The 23,792-nt window shown below is 39.2% G+C and overlaps 1 protein-coding gene and 1 pseudogene across 1 annotated transcript in view; one reads left to right on the top strand and one right to left on the bottom strand.

The window, feature by feature from the left end:
* The first annotated feature begins 1,180 nt into the window (after positions 1–1,180).
* Positions 1,181–23,792, top strand: part of TOX (thymocyte selection associated high mobility group box) — a 322,056-nt gene continuing 299,444 nt past the window's right edge. The window contains exon 1 of the mRNA XM_066266180.1: positions 1,181–1,606. Coding sequence (XP_066122277.1) covers positions 1,505–1,606 — 102 coding nt within the window. The 5' untranslated portion in view covers positions 1,181–1,504. The remainder of the gene's footprint in view (positions 1,607–23,792) is intronic.
* Positions 8,262–22,174, bottom strand: LOC136328594 (zona pellucida-binding protein 2-like; annotated as a pseudogene).

The following is a 23,792-nucleotide window of genomic DNA, read 5'->3' as shown; positions in this document are numbered from 1 at the left end:
TGGTGATAAATCTGTTGGACAGAGGCTAAGGTATGCCAAACTTTTCCAACCACCTGGAGGCACAACGTGCAAGTTTCCCAGTTTAAGAGGTACGGCAGAAAAATATAATTGGTCATTCCTCATCCAACTTACCAACCAGAAAAGTGGGGAGACTGATTCCAAGTAATCAGTGGGCTTCCCACTATTAAAAGACAAGAATCCCCAAATGAGCACACAGTATACACACGTGTTTCCCCTCTTGTGCTATTCTGCGTGCTGATAATAGTTCCTTCATTTACCCTTTGATTAACCCTTGTGGTCTTCTGCAAGTGCTTAAGGTAGCCTTCGCCTTCTCAGCCCTCCGTTGGGGACATATATCACTGGGAGGGGTGAGCTGGAGGCGGGAGTGAGCAACAGCAGGGAGACGACTCTTACAGCCCATCCACACCCTGAGGTTCTTTCAGGTCCCTGGGACAGTTCGCGCTCTCTGAGGGTTCCTGGTCCCCAAGAACGGCGCAGCGTGAAACAGTCACCTTCCCAGGAACTGGGAGTAGGGATGAGAGGGCCAAGACCGGGTAGGGAAAGCTGCGGATGGGGAGGTGGGGGATGCCAGAAGGAAGTGGGACAGAAATGGAAGGGGCGGTGGGAGCGGGGTGGGGCCAGGGCGGGCCCGGGGGCGGGGCTGCGGGGCGGGGTGGACCACAGCGCCCCCTTGCTGCGCGCTCCCCGCCGTGCCCCGCGGCCGCTGGTGGCTCGAGCTCGCCAGCCCCTTTGTGTACTACGGGCGGCCCGGAGTAGCGCGACTCGGGCACGGCAGAGGCTCCCTGGGGTCCCTTTGCCTCGTCCCGGGCCTGGCTGAGCTTTCCTCCTGCTTCACCGCTCCTCCCTTCTACAGCCCCCGGCTAGAGCAGCGGCCATTGGGCCGCGAGCAGTCGGCGTCCTGCGGCGCGCCCTACCCGCCCGACCCAGGGCGCTCACTCCCCCCCACCACCCGTCCTGTCCCCCCTCGTGCACCCCCCCTATCCCAGGCCTCCAAGGTGGAGAAAATAAACTAAAAGCAGAGCAACTCAGAGACTCCAATAAAACGCCCAGTACCTAGAGCTCGAGCGCGAGCGCGTGTGCCGGGTGGCTAGGGGCGCGGGAGGCGGGGATGGGGGGGGCGGGCGGGGGGACAATGAGCGCATGAAGTTACCTGCCCGGCGGCAGCGGTGGTGGTGGTGGCGGCGGGGCCGGGAGGCGGCGGCGGAGCTGGCTGCGCGCTCGGCGCGGACGGGTGCGCGCCGCGGCTTGGGGGAGAGTTGAGCGCTTTTCCCCCCACTTTTTTTTCTTTCTTTCTTTTTTTTTTTTTCTCCTCTTCTTCTTAAACAAACCGCAAACGGATGTGAGGGAAGGAAGGTGTTTCTTTTACTCCTGAGTCCAGACACCTCTCTCTGTTCCGTCTAAGCTTGTTTTGCTGAACACTTTTTTTTGAAAAAAAAAAAAAAAAAAAAGGAAAAGAAAAGGAGTTGCTTGATGTGAGAGTGAAATGGACGTAAGATTTTATCCACCTCCAGCCCAGCCCGCCGCTGCGCCCGACGCTCCCTGTCTGGGACCTTCTCCCTGCCTGGACCCCTACTATTGCAACAAGGTGAACGCTCTGCTTTTGTTTCCACCGTGTTCTCGCTGCTTGATCCCGGGAGGGGGGCGGCGGCGTCCGGGCCAGCTCGGCGGCCGGGCGGGTCGGAGGAGGCCGGTCCGGGGCGCGCTCGGCTCGCAACCCGCTGCAGCCCTGCGTGCGCTTGGGTAGTAAATATTGTGGAGCGGCTCCGGGGGTTTGTCAAACACCGCGATTATGCGGAAAGTGACACGATTTGCTCGGATTTTTTCCTTCCTGCTGTTCACAGCTAAGGATCCCTGCCTTGGTTTGCCGGGGGGCGTTTTAAAAAATTAGGAGAAAACCACGGTAGAGTTTGGGGGTGTGTCTGGTGTCGGGAAACGGAGGGGGACTGAGAGAATTCAGTTTATTTTCCAGTTTTCCCTTCTTACTTCCCTGCCTCTCCCGGGCAGCGGTGGCTCGTGGCACCGCTTCCCTGCTCGGCATTAATTGTCAGGGGAGCGGCCAGGCGTCGGGGTGCGGGACCGGGGAGACGCCTCCGCCCCCCTCCGAGAAAATTGCTCCACAACTCTTTTGTTTTCACAAACCCGTTAGGGCGGCGAATCTCGGTGTTAAGACATCGGTCTGCGGGCCAGGGCCCAGCGCGGGAAGATGGGTCTGGGGGACAGCTCCCGCTGGTGGGGTGCGTGCGGAATTGGCAAGTTTGTTAAGGAGCTGACGGAGCGCTTCGCGTTCACGTCTAAAGCTCCCGCACTTGGCGCGAGGCTGGAGCAGGGTCCCAGGCTGGGATGTACCCACAGCCCCTTGACCCAAGACACCGAGGCCGAGGGGGACCGCGGCGAGGCTGACCCGGCGGGTGGCCCGGGGTGGGGGCGCGGACCGGGGCTACTGCGAAGCTCAGCTCGTCCCAACGCTAGAACTGTCAGGGGGTGCTCGGGTAGGGGGTTACACTCTGGGCTTCTCGAACTCTCAGCCCCGAGAAGGTGGACGCGTGAAGACCGGCTTCTTTAGCGCAGCCGTAGGGCCAAGGCCGTCTCTGCCGTGGGCTTGTTGGACGTGTCTAAACTGTCCCGCCGGCTGGACGTCGGCGGAGAGAATTGAGTTCTCTGAAACGCCTGGCGAGAGGTTTGGATGCGTAGCTCCCGCTCCGTGGTAAACCTCCCGGATACTCAGAGCCTCTGAAAGCAATTCCCTGTTGGCCCGTCTGTGAATTCCACTGGATAAATCGTTGGGACTCAGTAACATTTGCCCGGTGGCGAGTCATCATCAAACAACTTCTTCTTCTTCTTCTTCTTTTTTTTTTTTTTTTTTTTTTTTTTTTTACGTGATATAGAGGTATTTAGCGCGCTGCATCCTCAGCCCCCGGGCTGCCCACCACGCAACCGACTTGCTCAGTCGGCACGCGCGCGCGCGCGGGCGCGCACGAGCACACACACACACACACACACACACACACAACTGTGAGTTAAGTGAACCACAGCTATCACCCCATGGAGAAGCTCCTAAATGCTGTGTACAGTGCGAGACCCAGGAAAATGGATGAGCTGTGCACCGATGATGTTAAAGCAAGTTTGAAACAAGGGAAGACTAGTCTTGGGCAAGGCAAAAAAGCTTTTCATTACACAGGGAGCCCTGTAGCCCTGGGCAAATTGGAAGGTACGGGTAACTTTGGCAAGAGAAGTTTGTGTGCTGAAGTTTCATAATTAATTGGTAACATAGTTCTTTTACTCTCAAATCTGTTTTGCCTTTATAAGCAAGCATTTTGTATTAGCAACATTTTTATTTTGCTTACAACGCTATTACTGATACTAATAAAAATAAGTAGCAGTCCTATCTTGGATAATAAAGACATAGTCCACAGTAGTAGCCAAACCAAAAGGTCAGAAACATTTTGGCAATGAAACTAGACACATCTTATTAAATTTATCAGTGATTTGGGGCTCCAAAAAGAGGGTAATGACTTGAATACACATTTCAGTCGTCATTCTTGTGATAGTAGGGTCAAATTTAATTTAAAAGCTAAATGCTTTGGAAAATCAAGAATTACTTCAATATATTAAATCATTTTCCAATTAAGTGCTTTAAATAATTTTAGTGAGTTGTGCTGTGAATTGAATAAATTAATTTAGAAACTCTTCAGAATTTCTTTACCAGTTCACTGAAGCTCCTTTTAAGTCGCTCAGTGTATGAAGAGCAAACTATTCTTTTTAAATGCAAATTAGCTACCCTTTCTATTGACTAGTTGCAGGTTTTCTATTTAACTTATCCAGGGAATAATGGAATTTTAAAAATGCAAAGTCATAAGATGTATTTGTCATAGTAGGAAGACTTCATGAAAATGTTTCTTGCAGGACATTTTCTCCTGTCCTTCTCTGTGTAGTAGTCCATCAGATGTATTTGTCACTAAGTCCTGATTATACTAAACATCTCAAGTAGGTTTTCTAGGCCCCAGAAAGCCTAGGCACTGGTATTTCCTACTCCATCATGATTACCATTGTTACAAAGTTTCTGTCCCTCTTCACATTTTTTATTGCTAGCTTCATTTTTTTTCAATGACTCCAATGGATCTGCAGGGATATGACCAATGGGCAGAAGTTTGGAAGAGCTAAAATAAGAAAGCTGTGTCCACTTTTAGTAAAAACAAGTTGAAGCAGACTTTTATACAAGAGATAGGACTGCAGTGTAAACCTTGTCTCTTTCAGAGGTGCAATGAATATGCAGTTCATTATAAGAAACAGTCACTTTGTCAGGTTATTTGTTTTTAATAGCGCGATAAGATCATAAATTACTAATTGTCTTTATTTTAAATCTGTCAACACTTTACTTCAAATTGGTGTGCTAAATTCCAGCAGAACTAGTATCATTCTGTGCTTCAGTATCATGCAATGCAGTTGTAACTAGAGTTTCCCCCAATGCCATTTTCTCAATGTCAGAAGAGACCCTAATAGAGAAAATGAATATCTGCTTCCTAAAGCTTTTCTAAACTCAAATGTGGTGGTTTTACTCTGTTAACACTTTCTAGCACCATTGTTCTATAGATTGCCAAGATTCCACTTATATTTTTTCAGTTAATAAACTCTGTAGGAGAGATTTTGTGGAAACAGTTTAATCTAGGGTTGCTCTATTATAAAAGCACATTATGTTGGGAACACATCACTATGCAAGCTGGCCTCCATTTTTGCATAGCCCATTGCAGGAGAAAAGTGAGAACAATGCGAATGATGCTGGTTATGGCAACTGTGCAGAGGCATCTCTTATACGAACAGCCAGAACGGATGGCACGTTGCTGTATATAGGTCAGCCTTTAAGCTGCAGTATAGCTTATACACTGGATAGAAGCATGTAGGCTGGAAGTCACAGTCTTCACCTCTTATAACTTGAAGTATGGTAATATTTCACATATTGAGAGATGGGCTCCACAATCTGTTTCATCTAATTAAGACTATTTTAAGTAACATTGTATCCCTTAATTGAACTGAATGTTACAAAAAGAAATTGGATTACAAGAGCTCCCAATTGGAGTTCAGTAGTAAACTACAGTTCCATTTTCTGTTCTAGTTGAGGATGTCAAAGCATCAGTTTAAATATATACCTACCGAGTAATAACAGCTCCTTTCAGTTTCTTAGTGCAGTGTCATTTCTGAAGATTGTTTTCACTGATTTTGTGCTAAATTGGGACAAAGAAATGGCAATTTTTCATTTTTACAATGATGTGATGTGTTCAGTTATTGCTCAGTATCTACCCACATAAGGAGTAGTAGTAATACAATTATGTTATGACATGGCTAATGACAGGGATGCTGACCTCTGCCAGCAGTGGGAGGAGAAATAATGGTCTTTACTGTTCTCAGTGGTTGCTTTTGTAGAATCAGGTCCTGAATCTTTCTTTGGTGGATTTAGACACATGAAAGTCCAGAACACAAACCCATGCTTAAGACTAGCTGTATACAGAATAAAGAATAATGGGCATTTTGTATATTGGGCTTTTGTCATTGAAATGAGGAAGGACAGTATATAATCTTTTCATATAAACATCGGAGAAAGGACTTATTTGTGATGAACTCTGCATTAAATGTCAGGGCTAACAGTAGACATCTGATAACTTTTGAGAAAAACAAGATACATTATCATCCCTGCAAAATCTCTTTTGAGCTTATTTTCCTATTTAGAGTATTATGTAGCATACTTTCATGTGGCAAAACTCAACACGTATAAAATACAGAATTTATAAGCATATTAGGATAGAGTCATTATTTCTATTTTAATTAATAAATGTAAGAAAATGAAGGAGGATGGGAGGGGGAGGAGGAAGGGGAGGGTTATAAGCAATTTAGAGCATCATGCTTGATTAGTTTCCTATCTACCTCTATAACTTCTAGGACTTGGGGAAATTCATAGTTGATACTTTGCACCTCATTAGTATAATTAAAACTCCCCTGGGAGTTTTATTAGCTGGCTTCTTTCATAAGTTTTCAGGTCTTTAAATATGTTCTAAATAAATTTATAGATAAGGAAAAGCATAAACCAAAAAAAATCATATAGTTTTAGCCACTAGATCATATTTCACACAAAAACCTACCTTGACTTTGTGTTATATTTCAGTGTCGCAAATTCCAATTGTAAATGTCTGTGTAAAAGTTATAGTTATGAAGTTTAAGAGAATTAATCTTATTTTTAACATGGCTTAATATTCTTCAGTTTATTACGTATTTTAAAAGTTACTGAATGATGATATTAAGGAGCATTTTGATATTTTGCTTAGTTAGAAAAACTAAACTCATATTTAAATATTATCTTAATTGACTGCTTACTGTAGTTTTTTTTAAAATGATATGATTGTAAGGGACTTAAGAACAGAGGAAAAAGTAAGGTACTTGAAACTAGAAGAAGTAGGGAAAGTTTCAAGTTTAACAATGGCTTTTTAGTACGAACACTGGGTATCAAATGTTGGTATTGGTATGTGGGACTATTTTTTGCCGTTGTACTTTTTTTTTTAATGGGCTCAATTTAAGAGAAGGATAACTTAGAAAATTCAAGTGGGGGGATTTTGTTTAGCTATAAAGGATGATTTATTCTAATGCTTTTCAACATTTGGATAGGGTGCTAGAAAATTGAAAAGACCCTGGGGATATTTTTCAACTACTAGTGAACCTCCTGTCTTGACTAATGCCTGCCCTCAGCCGCAGGTCAGTCTGTGTGCCAGGCGCCTCCTCCCTCCCTCCTCCTTCCTCCCTCCTCCTCCCTCCCTCTTCCTTCCTCCCTCCTCCTCAACCCCTTTCCCAGTTAGCTCTTTCCCAATCCTGGAACAATCCTCTCCCTTGCTTGTCTTCTCCACAGTCTTAATCTGCACATGGGAGGTCTTTACTCTCTAATCTGAATGCTCCTCCCTTTCCTCAGGTACTTGACTCACCATTGTGTTTATCTTGGCTGCCAAGCTCCCTTTTCTGCCAACTGCAATTGTTATCATAATCATGCTAACATATTCATTCTTCCTCCAGTGCCTGACCTTATTTCTGGTTAAGGAAATAGAATTTTGCCATTCCTCAGGCCCATGTCTACTTTTTAAAATTCTGAATTAGGCTGTTCTCCTTTTCCCCCAAGTCTACCATCTGAAGGCATGATATAGGATCATACAGTAACAGACCAAGAAAACATAAATATGATGCTGAGGGGAAAAATAACTATGGTGGGCATTTCTAATCTCTCATAATTTTTTCCTATCCTAACACATTTTATGTACAATGTATATAGAACTAGGAAACAGATCCTTGAACATCCCTTATCAGTGAGAAATTAGATGCTAACATAGTATGAAAGTGGGACTATGATCTCTTGATCTTTAGTTAGCATATAGTTAATTAGGTGAGTTACAATTACATACTTCTGTGTTCTCATCAGAATATACATAGGTAACTAAAATAGGAAGAGTGGACATGCAGAATTTAATCAAACTTAGATACTTAATATCCTACATTTTGGCTATATAAATGTGAATCTCAAGGGTTCTGGGAAGTCATGAGGTAGAATATTTATCTTATGTTTCAATAAAAATAAAATATAATTATTATTACTTGATTAAATGCTATTAGTTATATTTTTTGTGACAGAGACAGAGAGAGACACAGAGAGGGACAGTTAGGGACAGACTGGAAGGGAGAGAGATGAGAAGTATTAATTCATTGTGGCACCTTAGTTGTTCATTGACTACTTTCTCATATGTGCTTTGATTGGGAGGCTACAGCAGACTGAGTGACGCCTTGCTCAAGCCAGCGATCTTGGGCTCAAGCTGGTGAGCTTTGCTCAAACCAGATGAGCCTGCACTCAAGCTGGTAACCTTGGGGTTTCGAACCTGGGTCCTCCGCATCCCAGTCTGACACTCTATTCATTGTACTACTACCTGGTCAGGCTATCAATTATATTTTTAATGTTATTAATTATTTAAGATAAAACATATTGTATACAATCAAGTCCAATATTCTAAAATGTGTACTTTGAGGAGAAAATAAGATTATAGTAAACTATAAATATTGTGTCTCCAAAGACAACAACTATAGTTTTTGTTTGCAAGAAGCTTCCATGTTCTTCTATATAAAAGAACCATAGTTCTCACCTGCAAGAAACATTCCATTTAAATGCTTAAAGACTGCCTTTAAAAAATAGCTTTATTGAATATTCAAATACTTTCCTCTTACAATGAAATTCTTATCAGGAGGATATTATAATCAGTGATGTGTTCACAGTCAACAACATTACTTCATGCACCACCAGGGTACAAAAGGACTAACTTGAAGACTAAATAGCTCATGTATGAGGCCATGTTTTGGAATTTAAATAAAATGTCATTTATATGATGGTTCTATGACAAATCAGAGATTAAATTATCCAAGATTTTTTTCAGCACTCAGAAAAGCAGTTCATGATATCTTCTTTCACAAGATTTTGTGGTAAAATGTACAGGCATTAGCATGATTGTGAATGATCAGGTTCCCGATAGGCAAACATCACAAAGTTATATCTCTGCTTTTTTTTTAATTTTTTTTTTTTTCTGGAGCTGGAAACGGGGAGAGACAGTCAGACAGACTCCCGCATGCGCCCGACCGGGATCCACCCAGCACGTCCACCAGGGGCGACGCTCTGCCCACCAGGGGGCGATGCTCTGCCCACCAGGGGGCGATGCTCTGCCCCTCCGGGGCGTTGCTCTAACAAGACCAGAGCCACTCTAGCGCCTGGGGCAGAGGCCAAGGAGCCATCCCCAGCGCCCGGGCCATCTTTGCTCCAATGGAGCCTTGGCTGCGGGAGGGGAAGAGAGAGACAGAGAGGAAGGGGGGGGGGGTGGAGAAGCAAATGGGCACTTCTCCTATGTGCCCTGGCCGGGAAGAACCCGGGTACCCCGCACACCAGGCCGACGCTCTACCGCTGAGCCAACCGACCAGGGCCTATATCTCTGCTTTTTAACATCTTATCTTTTTGAATTGTGTTTTGACAGTCTTATAAGAAACAGAATATGTATGAAGTCCAAACATAGCTTCCAGGATATCTTTCACCATCAGCTTTCCTGTTTGAATTATATTTATTCAATAATTTCTTGTTAAAGGCTTTTCATTAGGCCCAATCTCCAAGTAAGTGGTGGTCCACTATTTGTTTGGGTTTTTTTTTTGTTTGTTTGTTTTTGTTTTAAGCACATTTTATATCCATACAGACAAGGAATGGGCTATTGTAATAGAATTCTACATATATCTTCACTATGTGTGCTGGCTTGCCATTAATGAAGCCTTTCTTGATGAATTCAAAAATATGCTGCCATCCAACTCTGGTGCCACACCTGAGCACCACAGAAACCAAGGCGTGCCTTATATTTTTGGGGGGAGGGACGGGGGTTATAGACAGGGACAGACAGGAAGGAAGAGAGATGGGAAATATCAACTTGTAGTTGCTGCATTTTAGTTGTTCATTGATTGCTTTCTAATATGTGCCTTGATGGGGGGGGGAGCTCCAGCTTAGCCAGTAACCCCTAGTGACCCCTTGCTCAAGCCAACAATCTTGGGCTCAGGCAGCAACTTTGGACTTCAAGCCAGTGACCATTGGGCTCAAGCTAGCAACCATGGGGTTATGTCTATGACCCCATCCTCAAGCCAGTGACCCTGCACTCAAGCCAGCAACAGGGGTGAGGAGGTGATTTGAACTTATGTCTTCAGTGGCCCAAGTTGACAATTTATCTACTGTAGCACCCCCAGTCAGGCTGGGGGCCACCTTGTTTATTTCCATTGAATTCAAACAAAATTTCAATGTGAGAATATTTATTTTTACAATTTTAAAGATACTTTCTTTCCTTTCATATATTTCCACTTTGATGTTATTGATATATTTTTAATGGATTTTTTTCTTTGGAGGTGTATTTTCCAGAGTCTGGGTCTATGGTCTCCGTTGGTGGAGAGGACCAGCAGTAGATAGTGATTGTGTTAAATGGACTGCACACTAGGGATCTGGAACACCAGGGCCAAAATGATTCAGCTAATATCTGCCCGAAGTAATTTAGGACTTTTTGTTTTAAGCCATACATGCCAAGTTTTATCCCAAAGAGCAATTTCTCATTAAAAACAGTTGAGTTATACACTGCTTAGAAATGTGGCTTATAATGGAAGTGCCAACAGGCTGTTAATTATAGCAATTCTTCCATAATACTTTAAGACATGGAATTCCCATGAACCTAAATAAGCTTTTCTTGATTTTAACCTGTTTCTCCTTGTAACATTCATTTTGAAAATGGGAACATTATATTGCTTTGTGCTTGGGTGTTGATGGCAACAGAAAAAAACAGAAGAAGGATAATGCCAGGAAGAAGAGCCTGCTTTTTCCTGCCAGGACGTACCAATGTTTTCCAGACCTCTTCAAGCAAGTTTGCCTTACTTGGTCCACAAAGTTAAAGTTAACTTTTAAAATCTACCTTTAGATTTCCATTTTACTCATAAAAAATTATAGCTAATATATATTTATAGTACTAAAAATCATGAAGCCAACATCACTAATAATGGTCTTGTGTATCCCTTTTTCACTTCGGATTGTTAAATGGTTCTGCTTCAGCCAAGAGTTTATTGTTTTTCATTTCTGAATCACATGCTTTTATGAAACTGTTGTAAAAGGATGGCTAATTAAACTGAGGCCATGGTTGGCTATTGAGAAGCTTTACTAGTAGCAAGAAAATATAAAGTATTTTGAGTTACTATGTAGACTTACAATTTATATGTGTCTGACCCACAGCAGTGGCCATGTCAGCTTTTGTATAAAATGCCTTTTGATTGAAGTGTTTTAGCCCCTTATTTGGGGAGTGGCCTAGTCAGAAATAGTCAGACCTAGTTGTGTGTGTATGTGTGTGTGTGTGTGTCTGTCTGTCTGAGTTTGTGTTTTAATATGTTTTTCATGGTCCTGGATATATTTTGACCCATAAATACATGAGAATTCATCATAAACAGCAGATTTCATCAATCTGTGCAAGGACAGTAAAGGAAATCATGGAGACTGGTAAGAATGCCTCATTACCACTCCACGTTGAGAAATTTAGGCATGTTTCACAGGAGCAGATGCTTTTCACAACGGTGGGGTTTAATTGGGCGTATTATAACCTAGTAATGACAACGAACTAGATCCCTCTGAGCAAAACCATAGGCCTTTCCCAAGAAAGAACTCCTTTTTGTTGAAGATTTGAAATAAAAACTGAGGGCTCTTAGAACTGTGTTGACCCACTCCTTCGGCAAACTAAACAGACTTCTGAAAGGATAGAGTCCCTCCCCTTTCTCTTTAGAAGCCTGACTTCATTTGATGTCTGCTAAAAGTTCTGACACTAAAACCTTAATCCACCTGTGTCCCAATCTTCCATGTATTCACTAGAGAAAATAATTTATATTTATATCAGGAGTTTTATGAGAACTAAGGAGTCAACAGAGGTAGATTATTTTGAAATCCTGTGATGAAAGATGTTCGAAAATTCAAATAATGGTGGCCCTTAGAAAAATACTGTATTCTCAGTCCATTTCCTCTCTTTCTGCTACTCTAGCAGAATAAACGTGTTTTCCAAAGTTGTAGAGTAGTGTTTCTTTCAGCAAGGGGTAACCTTTCTAGAGGGTCAAAGGTGAACTTGGGCAAATGGGGTAGATGTAGGTACAGTCTGTAATCTCCCTCCCTCAGATATTGATAAGCCCCCCAGGGGGCCTCTTTTTCCCTCTCCACATTGAGAGCCAATGTACCTAATGAGAGATGCTACAGATGGAAGCTGTTGTCTGTTTTGCAGTGGAAAAAGATAAAATGAAAGTTGAGAATAACTGCTACAGAGGGAAATGCCCCCCTGTAGTTCCTGACTTCAGGGAAGCAAACTTGCCCCCTCTGTACTTTTCTCTGCTATATGGGTCAGAGACGCGAAATACAATGTACGAGATTAATTAATGAATGAACCACTGGGTCTGAAAGATGGTCCAATTACTTTGAAAGCATATCTATGTACCACCTGATTTCCTTAAGACTTTTAACTCAATTAAATGGTTAATTTTAAAGAATGATGGATAAAGTGTTATATGCATGGGCATCTTTTTACCATTGTAAAACCCAGGTTTTTTATGCCAACATTCTTCGACCTAAAAATGCCAGTAACAATTGGATAAAAAAGAAATGTTAATAATAAAGAAGCAGGGTAACCTTTCAACAAAAAGTATATTTTATTATTTGGCAGATGCAGTCATGAACATTAATCATAGCAACCTGCAGATAGTAGAAGCTTAATATCAAAGCTAATGATTTATTTTATGTTAATGACTTTCTGCCAGGGCATAAAAGACTCTTCATAATGGGCTCTGTGCGCTATGTTCAGTTACTAAGGCTAATGGGATAATCTTTTCTTTCCCCAAATTAAACTTTTTTGAAATAAATTATGCTGTTATTTTTCAAGGTAACTCTCAAAAATTTACTGCAAAACTAATCTTTTAAGAACTGCTTAGGAAATAAAAAGGAAGAAAAATTCCAAAGCAGCTTTTCTAGTTCATGAACAGTTTTACTTAATTAAAGAAAAGTTATCATGTATGCTAATATCCCTGAACTTGTAATGCCAAATAATTGTAAAGTCATCCTTCAGTGACACAGTCGCCTTTTGAAATTCAGCTCCTGTAACAACCTCCCACAATGGAGCATGTTTTCCTCGATTACCAGACAATAACAAGCTCAGTGGTAGTCAAGCACTGAATAGTTCACTGGGAAGTTCAAAAAACCATGTTTACAATTAGTGATAACCAACATTATATTTCAGTAAGGGATACTTTGCCTACTAAAGTTCACAAAAATGTGCCAGTCTTGACCTGGTGGTTAATAAAGGCCTCCTACCTCACTTTCCTGATGGCTATAAAAGACTATTTATTATACAGGGTGGAGCATAAAGTAGGTTTACAGTTGTTTGGATGGAAAATAACACAAGAATTAATAAATAATAATACAAGAATAAACTCTTATGTTTTATGTCCTCACAACTGTAAACCTACTTTTGCCCTACCCTGTATTCATGGCAGCAGTTCAGGTGCAGCTGCTGTGTGTTAATAATGCATCATTGTCCTACTAATCAATACACCAAAGGTCAGTACCCTATACTCTTTTCAAAATATTTAACACCTTAAAAGCATTTCTGTTCATTTTTCTTAGCTTCAGAGTCAGTTAATGCCACTCCAAGCTACTTGTGTGATAAAGATGTTGTTACCTATGCTAGATCATAGAAGAGATGAATATATATTCAAACTCATTTCCTCCCATACACATTTTCATTTCCACACATATTGACTAAATTAGTTTAGTGTGGTGATAACCAGGAACCCTTTATAATTAAGTAGATGTGTTCCAAATTGCGAAGGTTTTTAGACTTTACATAATATTTAAGGAGATGTTTGAAAAAAAACACAAGTTTTCAATAACCAGAATCATTTAAAGTAAACAGCGTATTAGGAAATGGGAAGGTATATTTAAATTCTAAACGGACAGGAATTGGTGTTAGTTTATAAACCTGAAACAGTAGTGAAATACTATTTGCTTAATTGTCCTTTTGGCATAGGAAAGCAATAATAGTAAAAGCTTCTTAAACCATATTTTCTGCATACAAAGAACATATTCACGTGGGATTTCCATTTTTCCAGAAAATCGTGCAAATCAGTATGCCAGCACTTAACTGCATTAAAATTAGGTAGACAACAATTTATAGGCATAGTGGTAGTACAGGTCTCTTGACACCCTTGCTAAGTGTTTAAAGTAATCCTGGCTTTTCTGTGCTCAGAGAGAAGCCAAAATGTTTAAAGAACAAGATCTCATTTTCTCATTTTGTATTGTTGTCTAGTGTTTTCTGTTACTCATTTTGATAACCCTGTGGGTGGGTGGGTGGGTGTGTGTGTGTGCATGCGTGTGTGCATGCGTGTGTGTATCTTCTTCCTTATGATTTGAGAAACTTAAACGTTTTAAGAAAAGGAAAAGAAATAAAACCCAACTGTTTCCATCATCAGGAGAAATGCAAAAGGCAAACTAGTGGGTGGAGCTTCTATTTGTGCTGCACATAACGTACAATGGCACATTTGTCATGCTTTAAATATATAATGCCTACAATAAAATATGTACAGGCACAGTTGTGATCTATGAAGTCCCTGGCTCCAGTGCCATTGTTTGTAGTCTCTACGGTTGTCATACATTGTTCTTTGCACATCATACCCTTACAGCAGAATTTGACACAATTTCTAGCTTTCAGCCCTGCACCGTTTTCATTGCACAATATACATGAGTTTGACAGGGTGTGTTGAGGAAAACTCTGGCAAGCAATTGATATTTTGAAGTGGCAAGCGTTTCAGCAGCTGCCTGCTTGTGAAAAAGGAATGATAAGATATACTGTATTGTTAGTTTCAGGGAAAGCATTAAGGTTTAAGCTCTGTAAAAATGTACACATTATTCGTCAGTGGTGAAGCAAGTCTTTTATGTTTTTTTAGAGCTTAGCTCGCTGGCTGATGTGAACTAGCATGACATTGGTCAGTAAATGAATAGGAGTACTTTGAATTTGAACTGCTGCCAATTTTGCACCAACAAAGGAACTGACAAAAGAAAGATTTTATGTGAAATGCAAAGCACACGCAATGTCTTGGGGGCGGGGAAAGGGAAGAAGAGAGAGAGAGAAAAACCCACACAGAATATTCTTTAACACATACTTGCAAGGATACCAAATAGTTAAAAGACATCCATTTTTCATGGCTCATCAGCTACAACCTAAGCTGTTTTATCTAATGTTCTTTAAAAACCTGTTGTATACAATAGGCTTTTAGAAGATGTTCATATGGAATTTAGAGTGTTTTTCTAAATATCACTCGGTGCCCTGAAGGCCTGTTGGCAGAGTATCAGAGCTGCCCACTGCTGGAGTCCCCAGCTCTCTCTCTCTGGTAGTGGGAAATTGTAGTTTAATCAGTTATGGCACTTTCAGTGTGTAACGTTCATTAGCAAGGCAATTTGTCATGACTGCTAATGGTCAGGATGCATCTGCTCTCTCAGTTACAGAACATGATAAGGAAGAAGACAAATATTTCAATATCTGATAGTATTAACTTGTTTCAGATTTGTAATCCAAGGTTAGTTGCTCAAAACAGACACAGCAGCAGATTAACAAACATCCTATATTTAATTTTACTGGGCCCTGTTTTTATGGATTTATGACTTTAAAGCACACTAATGTGCTATTATGAAGGGCACAGTCTTTGATTAGATGTTCAACAGAAACTAAGTTATGAGCAGAGTACCTTCTGGGTTCATCTGGAAAAAATTTATGTGCGTAATATTTTCTATAGAGCTTTATAAATTGAAAGATTTGATACATGCGGTATTTCTAACATGCTAAATATTCTTCTTTTAACCTCTTTCTTTTCTATACTTTTTTTAAAAATTGAATTTATTGGGGTGACATTGGTTAACAAAATTATATAGGTTTCAGGTGTACAATTCTACAATACATCAACTGTATATTCTAAATATTAATCTTATGATTAAAAAGTCATTTTCCCATTGCTATATAAACTGGCCATTCACTTTTCAAGTGAGATTAGAGTTCTGATCTATTTTTAAAGTTTTAAAATCCTAGTGCAAAACTTCAGAATGAATTAGAAACGTCACATTTCCGCCCAGTGAACTGCATTGTAAGAGCATTGTTCATTGTTCTAAACAGGAAAAGTTAAAAAGATTCCCCTAGTAGAAAAGGCTAGAATTTTTTATGTATCTCATACTTTCTAGATATTACATCACATGGATTGCCAAAATCTTGATGACACATTTTCATTTTTAATGAAAGGCCCTGAATTTTAGAGCATAATGATTTCTTAGAAACTGAACCTAATCTTGGTAAAAAATTCATTCTTGCTAGAAACAAAAGCTGTTACTGTTTAAGTTCCTGTTGAGCGGTTAGTTGGTACGCTTCGCTGAATGTTGTCAAAAAGGCTTTCCTCATGATTGACAACCCGGCAGGAATGTGAATGGAGATTTTAATTGCGTATCATGTGTGCATATCAGAGTGAGTGAATTCATGACTCTGCTTAGCTCCATATCTCTGCAGGTCAGCCGTGCCAAAAAATGCTCTTTTATGTGCAATTTTTCCTAAAAGAGAAAGGTATATGTATACTGAAGTCCTTCGTTATTTATTTCTGAAGTGAAACACTTGTTTTCCCTTAGCCTCGGAGTTTGAAAGTAGAACAAAAATCCATTTTGAGATTTTTTTTTCTTTTACTATTTGCATTTATACTTGGATGATGTAAATTCTTTGCAGTTACAAGTTGGGAAAAGTCTGCCAGAACATATTTTTTCTTATGGCACTTGTTATATGAAGAGTGTTTGTCTTTCCTTTTTTTTTTTTTTCCCTAAAGAGTACTTTGAAAAGAAAGAAAAAATGTAATCCAGCAGAAAAATTTACTGAGGTCAATTGCCTTTCTATAACTTTCAAACTTTAGAAAAGGTCTGGGGGCATGTGGGTAGAGGAGAAAGGAAATATTTCTGAGTTGGAGGTGTCATAAAATTGTCCCTAAATTTTGATTAAAAATTGTATCTGAATTTTGGTTAAAAATGCAGTGCTTTTTGTAAAATGACATTAATACATATATGAATGTTTGTTTCTTGGAAAAATGACTTCACTGCTGAAAACTTAAAGGTCAAAGATTAATTTCTGCTATCACTTCTTTGCCAAGATGCAATGGTGATGATATATCATTTATCTTATTGAGATATCTAAACCCAATGCGTATGTAATTTTCAAAGTGGGGCAAAACTTACTTTGTAAGGTAACTTTGGCTACAGTAACCCCCAGACTGGTCAGGAACTTATTAATGTAGAAGAAAAAATATGTAATGAATATGCTGTGCATAATTTTTTAGTTGATATGATGTGAAAATTTGGAACTTGGATTGTAAATTTACCACATAGCTACTTTTCTATGTCATTTTGAATAGGTGAGAAAAAGATTAGTGCCAGGGACATTTTAAATAAAACCATAGTAATAAGTAGGAGGATGTTGAAAAGATGGTGACTTTATAGCCTTAGGATATCCCACGGGACTTGACTTTGTTCTGGGTTCTAATATGTTATCTCAACACATTTTAGAACATATCAAATTGCAGGCTGATGATTCAGGCCTTAATATAGTATGCAGTGCAGGGTGATTGCTATATGAAGGTTCAACTGTACCTTTAAAATGCTAAAGAAGAAAAAATTTATTTTATTTTAAAATTTTAACTTTATGTATGAGGTGACATTTTTCTAATGTTATGGAAGACTATTTTGTACTTTCTACTGAGAGCTCAGGCAAGGAATAATCTATTTACAAAATGAAAAAAACGTGCTCAGTTGAATGCATTTCACTTTTGAAGATGATATTCTGGTAATGAACTTTATCAAGCAGAGAACATTTCAGTAAAAGTATTAAAGTAGTTCCTATTTTGGTTGCCTCGCTTAAGGCTGTGTCACTGTTTCCATTATAACTTCTTACTTTCAGGTAGCTCTAATGCAGTCCCCATACAAATATTTGCACAGGGATGAAATGAGAATATTTTAGCTTAGAAATAGGTTTGTTTGTTGTTGTTTTTTTTAATTTGAAATGAACTTCTAAAGAAGCTTTGGACTTTGTTAATAAGGCACATTTAATTCATTTTTAGAAATTGAAAAGCATTTGCTGAACCCCAAACCTGTGCAGAGCCCAATGGAGAGTGTTGAGGGAGGAGACTGGGGGTGGGCAGAGAAGAATACACGTGAATGAACCCGCCTCCATGTGGTTAACCCAGAGAGGAGTACAGATAACCCGAACACCGTTGTAGTGTAATTGAAGTGCTGTGAAGTCTATGGTGACACTGCTTTGGGGAGCAGAAGAAGAAGTAATGAATTGAAGTGAGGGAATCCGGAATGCTTCCTGGAGGAAATGTCATTTCAGTTGGCCTTAACATTTGATCAACGGTTATGGAGAGTTAGTTCCTGTTTTTGAATTATTATTTTTTTAGACTTTCTACTTTTTTTCAAAATCACTTGAAGCAACTTAAAATAAGAAGAAACAGATACAGTAAGACTAATATTAGTATTACCAAAACAGAGACACATTTCTTAGATATGATCACTATAATTAAACATTACATTTGGCTCTTGCTTTCTCAGAGTCAGAGCAAAAACAGAAACACATTGAAGTGACAGAATTTTGATATCTGAGAGACAAATGGACACTAATTATTTGTGACTAAAAAGTGTCTAATAAAAGACTACAAAGGACATACAATGAGGAAGTCCATGGAGGTGAGATATCGAGGGTTACATAAGGAGTGAGCTAACGTGTCTGGGTTGAGACTGACGCACCTGTAGTGAGAAATAGGATATGAGGAAGGAAGAGGGGCTCACTGAAATAAGAATGGGGAGACAACCAGGAACAGTTAGGAACAAGGGGAATGAAAACCTCAGTTTTGTGTTTTAACAACATAGTTATAAGTAATGTTCAACCGTAGTAAGAATGTACTAGATAAGAATGCCTAGGGGAATTACATGATCAAATGAATGATGAGGTATTTATCTATTTTTTGATGACTTTTCAAACTATAGATGAATGATAAGCATCTAGATGTTTTATGCTTCAGCCAAAAGGCTGAGTCACATAAAAATCTCACTTCTTAAAGCACACTAGAGTGTTGTTGTCTATCTGAAAATTCTTTTATTTATTTATTTTTCTAAATGAGAGGAGGATAGAGAAACAGATTCCCACATGTACCCCAACTGGGATTCACCCAGCAACCCCCGTCTGGAGATAATGTGCTGCCCATCTGGGACCATACTGGCAACTGAGCTATTTTTAGCACCTGAGGCAGAGGCTCTGCAGAGCCTTCTCAGTGCCTGGAACTGATGTACTCTAACCAATTGAACCATGGCTGCAGGAAGGGAAGAAAGAGAGAGACGAGGGGGAGGGGTAGAGAAGCAGATGGTTGTTTCTCCTGTGTGCCCTGACCAGTAATTGAACCTGGGACATCCCACACACCAGGCCAACACTCTACCAGTGAGCCAACTGGCCAGGACCTGAATTTTTTTTTTTTTATCAAAACCCAGTTGCTAGCAAGGAATATTAATTCTTTGTGTATAGTCTTAGAAGCGAACATGCTAAGTTAACTCCCAATGTTTTTAGTAATCGTTTTCCTGAAACTCATTGTTCAGTGATAGATACCTATATTATTATTAGTAAATTTGGGAAGTATATTCAAGAGTCCAAACATGTTCAGAAATGTTTATCAGCAGTTTAGAAGCGATCTAACAATCTCTAAATCTTCACACAGCAAAGTCCTCAAATTTTTCTGTGGATGTACCCTAGTGAATTTACACCACCAGCAGCATCGAAATGTCTCTGAAATTCACATAGGCCTTAGAGTACTGATGTTTCATCTTTAAGAAATATGTGTATTTTATATTATGTTCTATAACACACCTATGTTTGTTTTAATGTAAATATGATACTTTAAATCACTTACAATTGAGGCCACTCTATGTTCCAGGAAGATAACCAATAATATTCTAGAGTCTTACCACCCTGGCATATTACTCTGCTTCTAGGGGCACGAGTTTGAGAAGCATGAAATAACATAATGGTCTTTTGTCTTTGTTTTTAAGAAATACACTAGAGGCCTTGTATAATTTTATTTTGTTAGGATATCTCTCCCATAGAGAATGGAACATTTTGTTCATTCTTATTCTTTCCTTGACTTTCACTAACTCTTTTTTTTTTATAAGAAAACTTAACAAAGTACTTTATCTTAGTCTAAAATGGAAAACTATGTAACTAGAGCTCAGTAATGCTGGGGCCATGGGCATAGTGACATTATGCTTAAAGTGACATTATGCTAAAGAAAAAGGAAGTCAGAGAGCCAATGAGTCAATGAAAGAGAAAAATCTCATAGCACTGGCCAAACCCGATGATGCTCTGTGATGGAGGAAGGCAGTCGAGAGTCGGCTTAGATTGGTAGGCATTAATATATAACCAAACCTGAAAAGAATCTAGAAAATCCAAGAAAAGGAAAGGGTCATGAAGAAATTGAATGATTATGGTGATGATTTGGGGGTGGGGTGCGGACAGGTATAGGACAGGGCAAGACCTGTAACATAATAGTTGTCTCAGGTTTGGATCCCACCGTCCTGTTTTCGTTCTCTCTTTTGTTTCCTCCCTTCCTTCTACCACAGACATCATTTATAAGATGATTGACATTATTTTTTTTTTATTTATTCATTTTAGAGAGGAGAGAGAGAGGGAGAGAGAGAGAGAGAGAGAGAGAAGGGGGGAGGAGCAGGAAGCATCAACTCCCATATGTGCCTTGACCAGGCAGGTCCAGGGTTTCGAACTGGCAACCTCAGTGTTTCCAGGTTGATGCTTTATCCACTGTGCCACCACAGGTCAGGCCGACATTATTTTAAAGATTCCTTTAACCTTATTTTCCTAGATGACTTTTACCAGTGTTCTCCTACCTATATCCTCACCTGCCTACAGTGGGCTTTTGTTTCTGGGCAGCCATTCTCTCCTATTTCATCATCATTAGGACACAATTCAGTGGATGAACTTCTCTTGGAAAACAGTAGTTCTGGTTAATCAAGACGAGATGGGTAAATTTTACATGTGTGTATGTGAGATTTTCTAACAAATGCCAATCAATATACCTGATGTCCATAGCACACCATTGAATTGGATTGATTTGTTTTCCCTTTATTTCATTTAAGACATAAACGGTATTTGAAATAATTTCTTTGTAAACAGTTAGGCATGTGTAAACAATGGATATCTTTTAATGACAAAAATACGTTTTTTTTTTCTAGAAACTCCATTTAAGCAAATGAGCATTTAAGATTTTATTTTTACCAAAATCAAGGTGTTTTTCCCGTGTATGTTATCTTTTGAAGTTTCGTCTGAAAGAGAGGGCCAGTGAATATTGTGTATATCCGCAGTTTACATTCATTCACAGAGCCTCACAAAGTGGAACAAATAATAATAAAAAGAGAAGCAGATTTCTTGTGTCTGATTCCATAGCCTATTTCCCCATGGGTTTTAGGACCCAGGCCAGAGAGATTTTATAGACGCTGCTTCCAGCAGCATGACATTTGCAAATATTGGTTAATTTATTCATTAAATATTTTGAGTGATTACTATCTACCAGAAAGTCTGCTGAGTGATAGGGATAGAAAAAGGAAAAAAAAATGTGTGCACTTACAGAGGTAATAATCTTAGATGTGATATAAATAACTCCGTTAACAGAAGATAGGTGATCTGAGATTCAAATGGACAACTTTAATATTTGACCTAAATACTATTTCTATTAAGTTCTCAATATCCCCATGTTCATTCATGCGTTGACCTTCTCTGCTCCTTTTCCTTTTTTTTTTAAGTCTACATGACATGCTTAGAGTAGAAGCAGCATTCCATGGCCTTTCTCAACTCTTGCTATGAGAGCAAGTGATAGCCTATGGGATACGGTAACTTGGTAACTTAAGCCAATAGTGATTGTTTATGAAGTAGCCAAAGGAATTAATTTTTTAAAATTGAAATCCTAATCATTGCAAATATTTAACTCTTTGGAAATTTGACCTAAGTATCATTTAAAAATATAGACGTTTATGTTCAATCTTTAAAACTGCTTTAATGGACTGAAATCAGTTGCTTAATATTCAACATCATTTTTATATTCAAAGTTGTTCAAAAGTTCAGGATATTTTTTAAATGGTAAAATTACCAGTGTTTATATTTTTCAGGTTCATCGTAATGGTTTTCAAAAGGTAAACACCTCTGTGCATTTGAAAATTATTTTCCTGACAAATGCTGCATATTCTGTGACACAGTCATTGCTGAAATTGCTTACAAAATAACTCTGTGAATCTCCTATTTTCTTACCATCTCATTCCTTACCCTAATATGGTATGGAACCAGACTGCAATTACACGTTCACAATTACTTTATTATATGGGCTGAAATATACTCCTGAAGCTCTTATTACCTTTTCCATACACCATTTGCACAGACCCGCTGATGGCTGTCAGCGGTGCTTCCTCGGGACAATCAGCCATTCTTAGCGGGTTGTGTTTAAATCCAGAACACCACAAATGGAAAGCACCTCTCTCTCCTTGCTGATGAATTTTTAATGTTCAAGCATTTATCATAATTCAAAGGACTTCATTATAACAGCTTGCGGAATTAGACATGTGTGTTTTAGGATGTCAAATATTTATTTGTGATCTTTGTGAGAGTAAATGAAAACAACACAGTATTAATAGTGTGTTTGAGTCTGTCGCAACCTGAGCATTATGTCATCCACTATTGGAGCTCCTTTTCCCAGAAAGAGGTTGTTTCAGATTTTTCTACTTCAAATAATTCACTCACAAGCTCTTTTTTCCATAATTACATTTTATGGGGAAAAAAGACTCAACTCCATTCCATGGCTTTAGATGGAAACAGGAATGCCATATATTCAAATACAGAATACATTTACATTTAACAACAAAACCAAGAAACCTTTCCTTTACATTACAAAGGGAGATATTCTCCTTTAAAAAAAAATGCCACTTCTTATGGTCTTTGAGAGTCTTCCAAAAAAGAAGTTTGGTTGACTTTGAGAGCCATCTGGTGCAGTCTGTTACCCTCTTTAATGATTTTTTTCTTTACCATTTTATTTCACTCATAAACTTACTTACATTAGAACAACTACATATTAAGCCATCTCATAAAGTTTTGACATTTAAAATATATGTAATAAAAACCAGTTAAAATATAATCACCTTATGTGTTTCCTGCTGTCAAATGCTAACACAGAGTGATTTCTTCCCCTTTTGAAAAATTAGATATTAATAGATTTGAGCCAAATGCTAATACCCTACAGGTGTGTGTATTTATATAAGTCTGTAATGTCAAATATTGGGAATATTCAGATAATTGATTACATCCTTTGATTTTCTTCACTGCTTAAATTTATCAATATATTTTTGAAAGAAAATAATTGTTAATTTTGGGGGTATAAAACAATTTGGTATCTGTCTTCCAGGTAACTTCTTACATTTTTTTGTAATATTAGTAATGACAATGAAATCAGCTCTTTTGAATGGTCCTGTTTGTAGCTCAGAGTGGTAGAAAGGTGATGGAGAAGGCATCCCAGGACTTACATGCTGTTTACTGAACTAACCACATGATGTGGGACCAGTTACATGCTTTTCATCTTTTCTCTAACTCTAGGGGTTTGATCTAAAATTCTTACTTGCCCCAAGAATCAGGAGAGTCCATGTATTTGTTAAATAGTAAATTCCATAATATCTAGAAGTCCTAAGGATAAAAGCAAGCAATTAGTACAGATACCACATTTAAAAACCTAATAGTGTTGTCATTTATTACATACCTCTCTAGGATCCATCAGACTTGGTCAGTTTAATGAGAAAAAGGCACCGCAAAGTAGATTTTCAAGGAGCAAATCTTAGAGCAGACATTGAGCCTGGATTCAACTAGTTCCATCTTAACTGAAAATGTCACTTTTTAAAATTGAGGTATACTCAAACAGTTTGGCTAAATGGCAATTTCAATTTATTGAAGTGTCAAGTGATAAAATGTTTCTCCCATATTCAGTGTACCATTGGCTCTTGAACAACATGAAGGTTAGGGGTGCTGATACAAATACCCATGTGTAACTTTTAACTTCTC

The sequence above is a fragment of the Saccopteryx bilineata genome, chromosome 3 (genome assembly GCF_036850765.1).
Source record: "Saccopteryx bilineata isolate mSacBil1 chromosome 3, mSacBil1_pri_phased_curated, whole genome shotgun sequence".
Classification (NCBI taxonomy): domain Eukaryota; kingdom Metazoa; phylum Chordata; class Mammalia; order Chiroptera; family Emballonuridae; genus Saccopteryx; species Saccopteryx bilineata.
The sequence above is the reverse complement of the archived record's forward strand: the minus strand, read 5'-3'. Positions and strand labels throughout refer to the sequence as shown.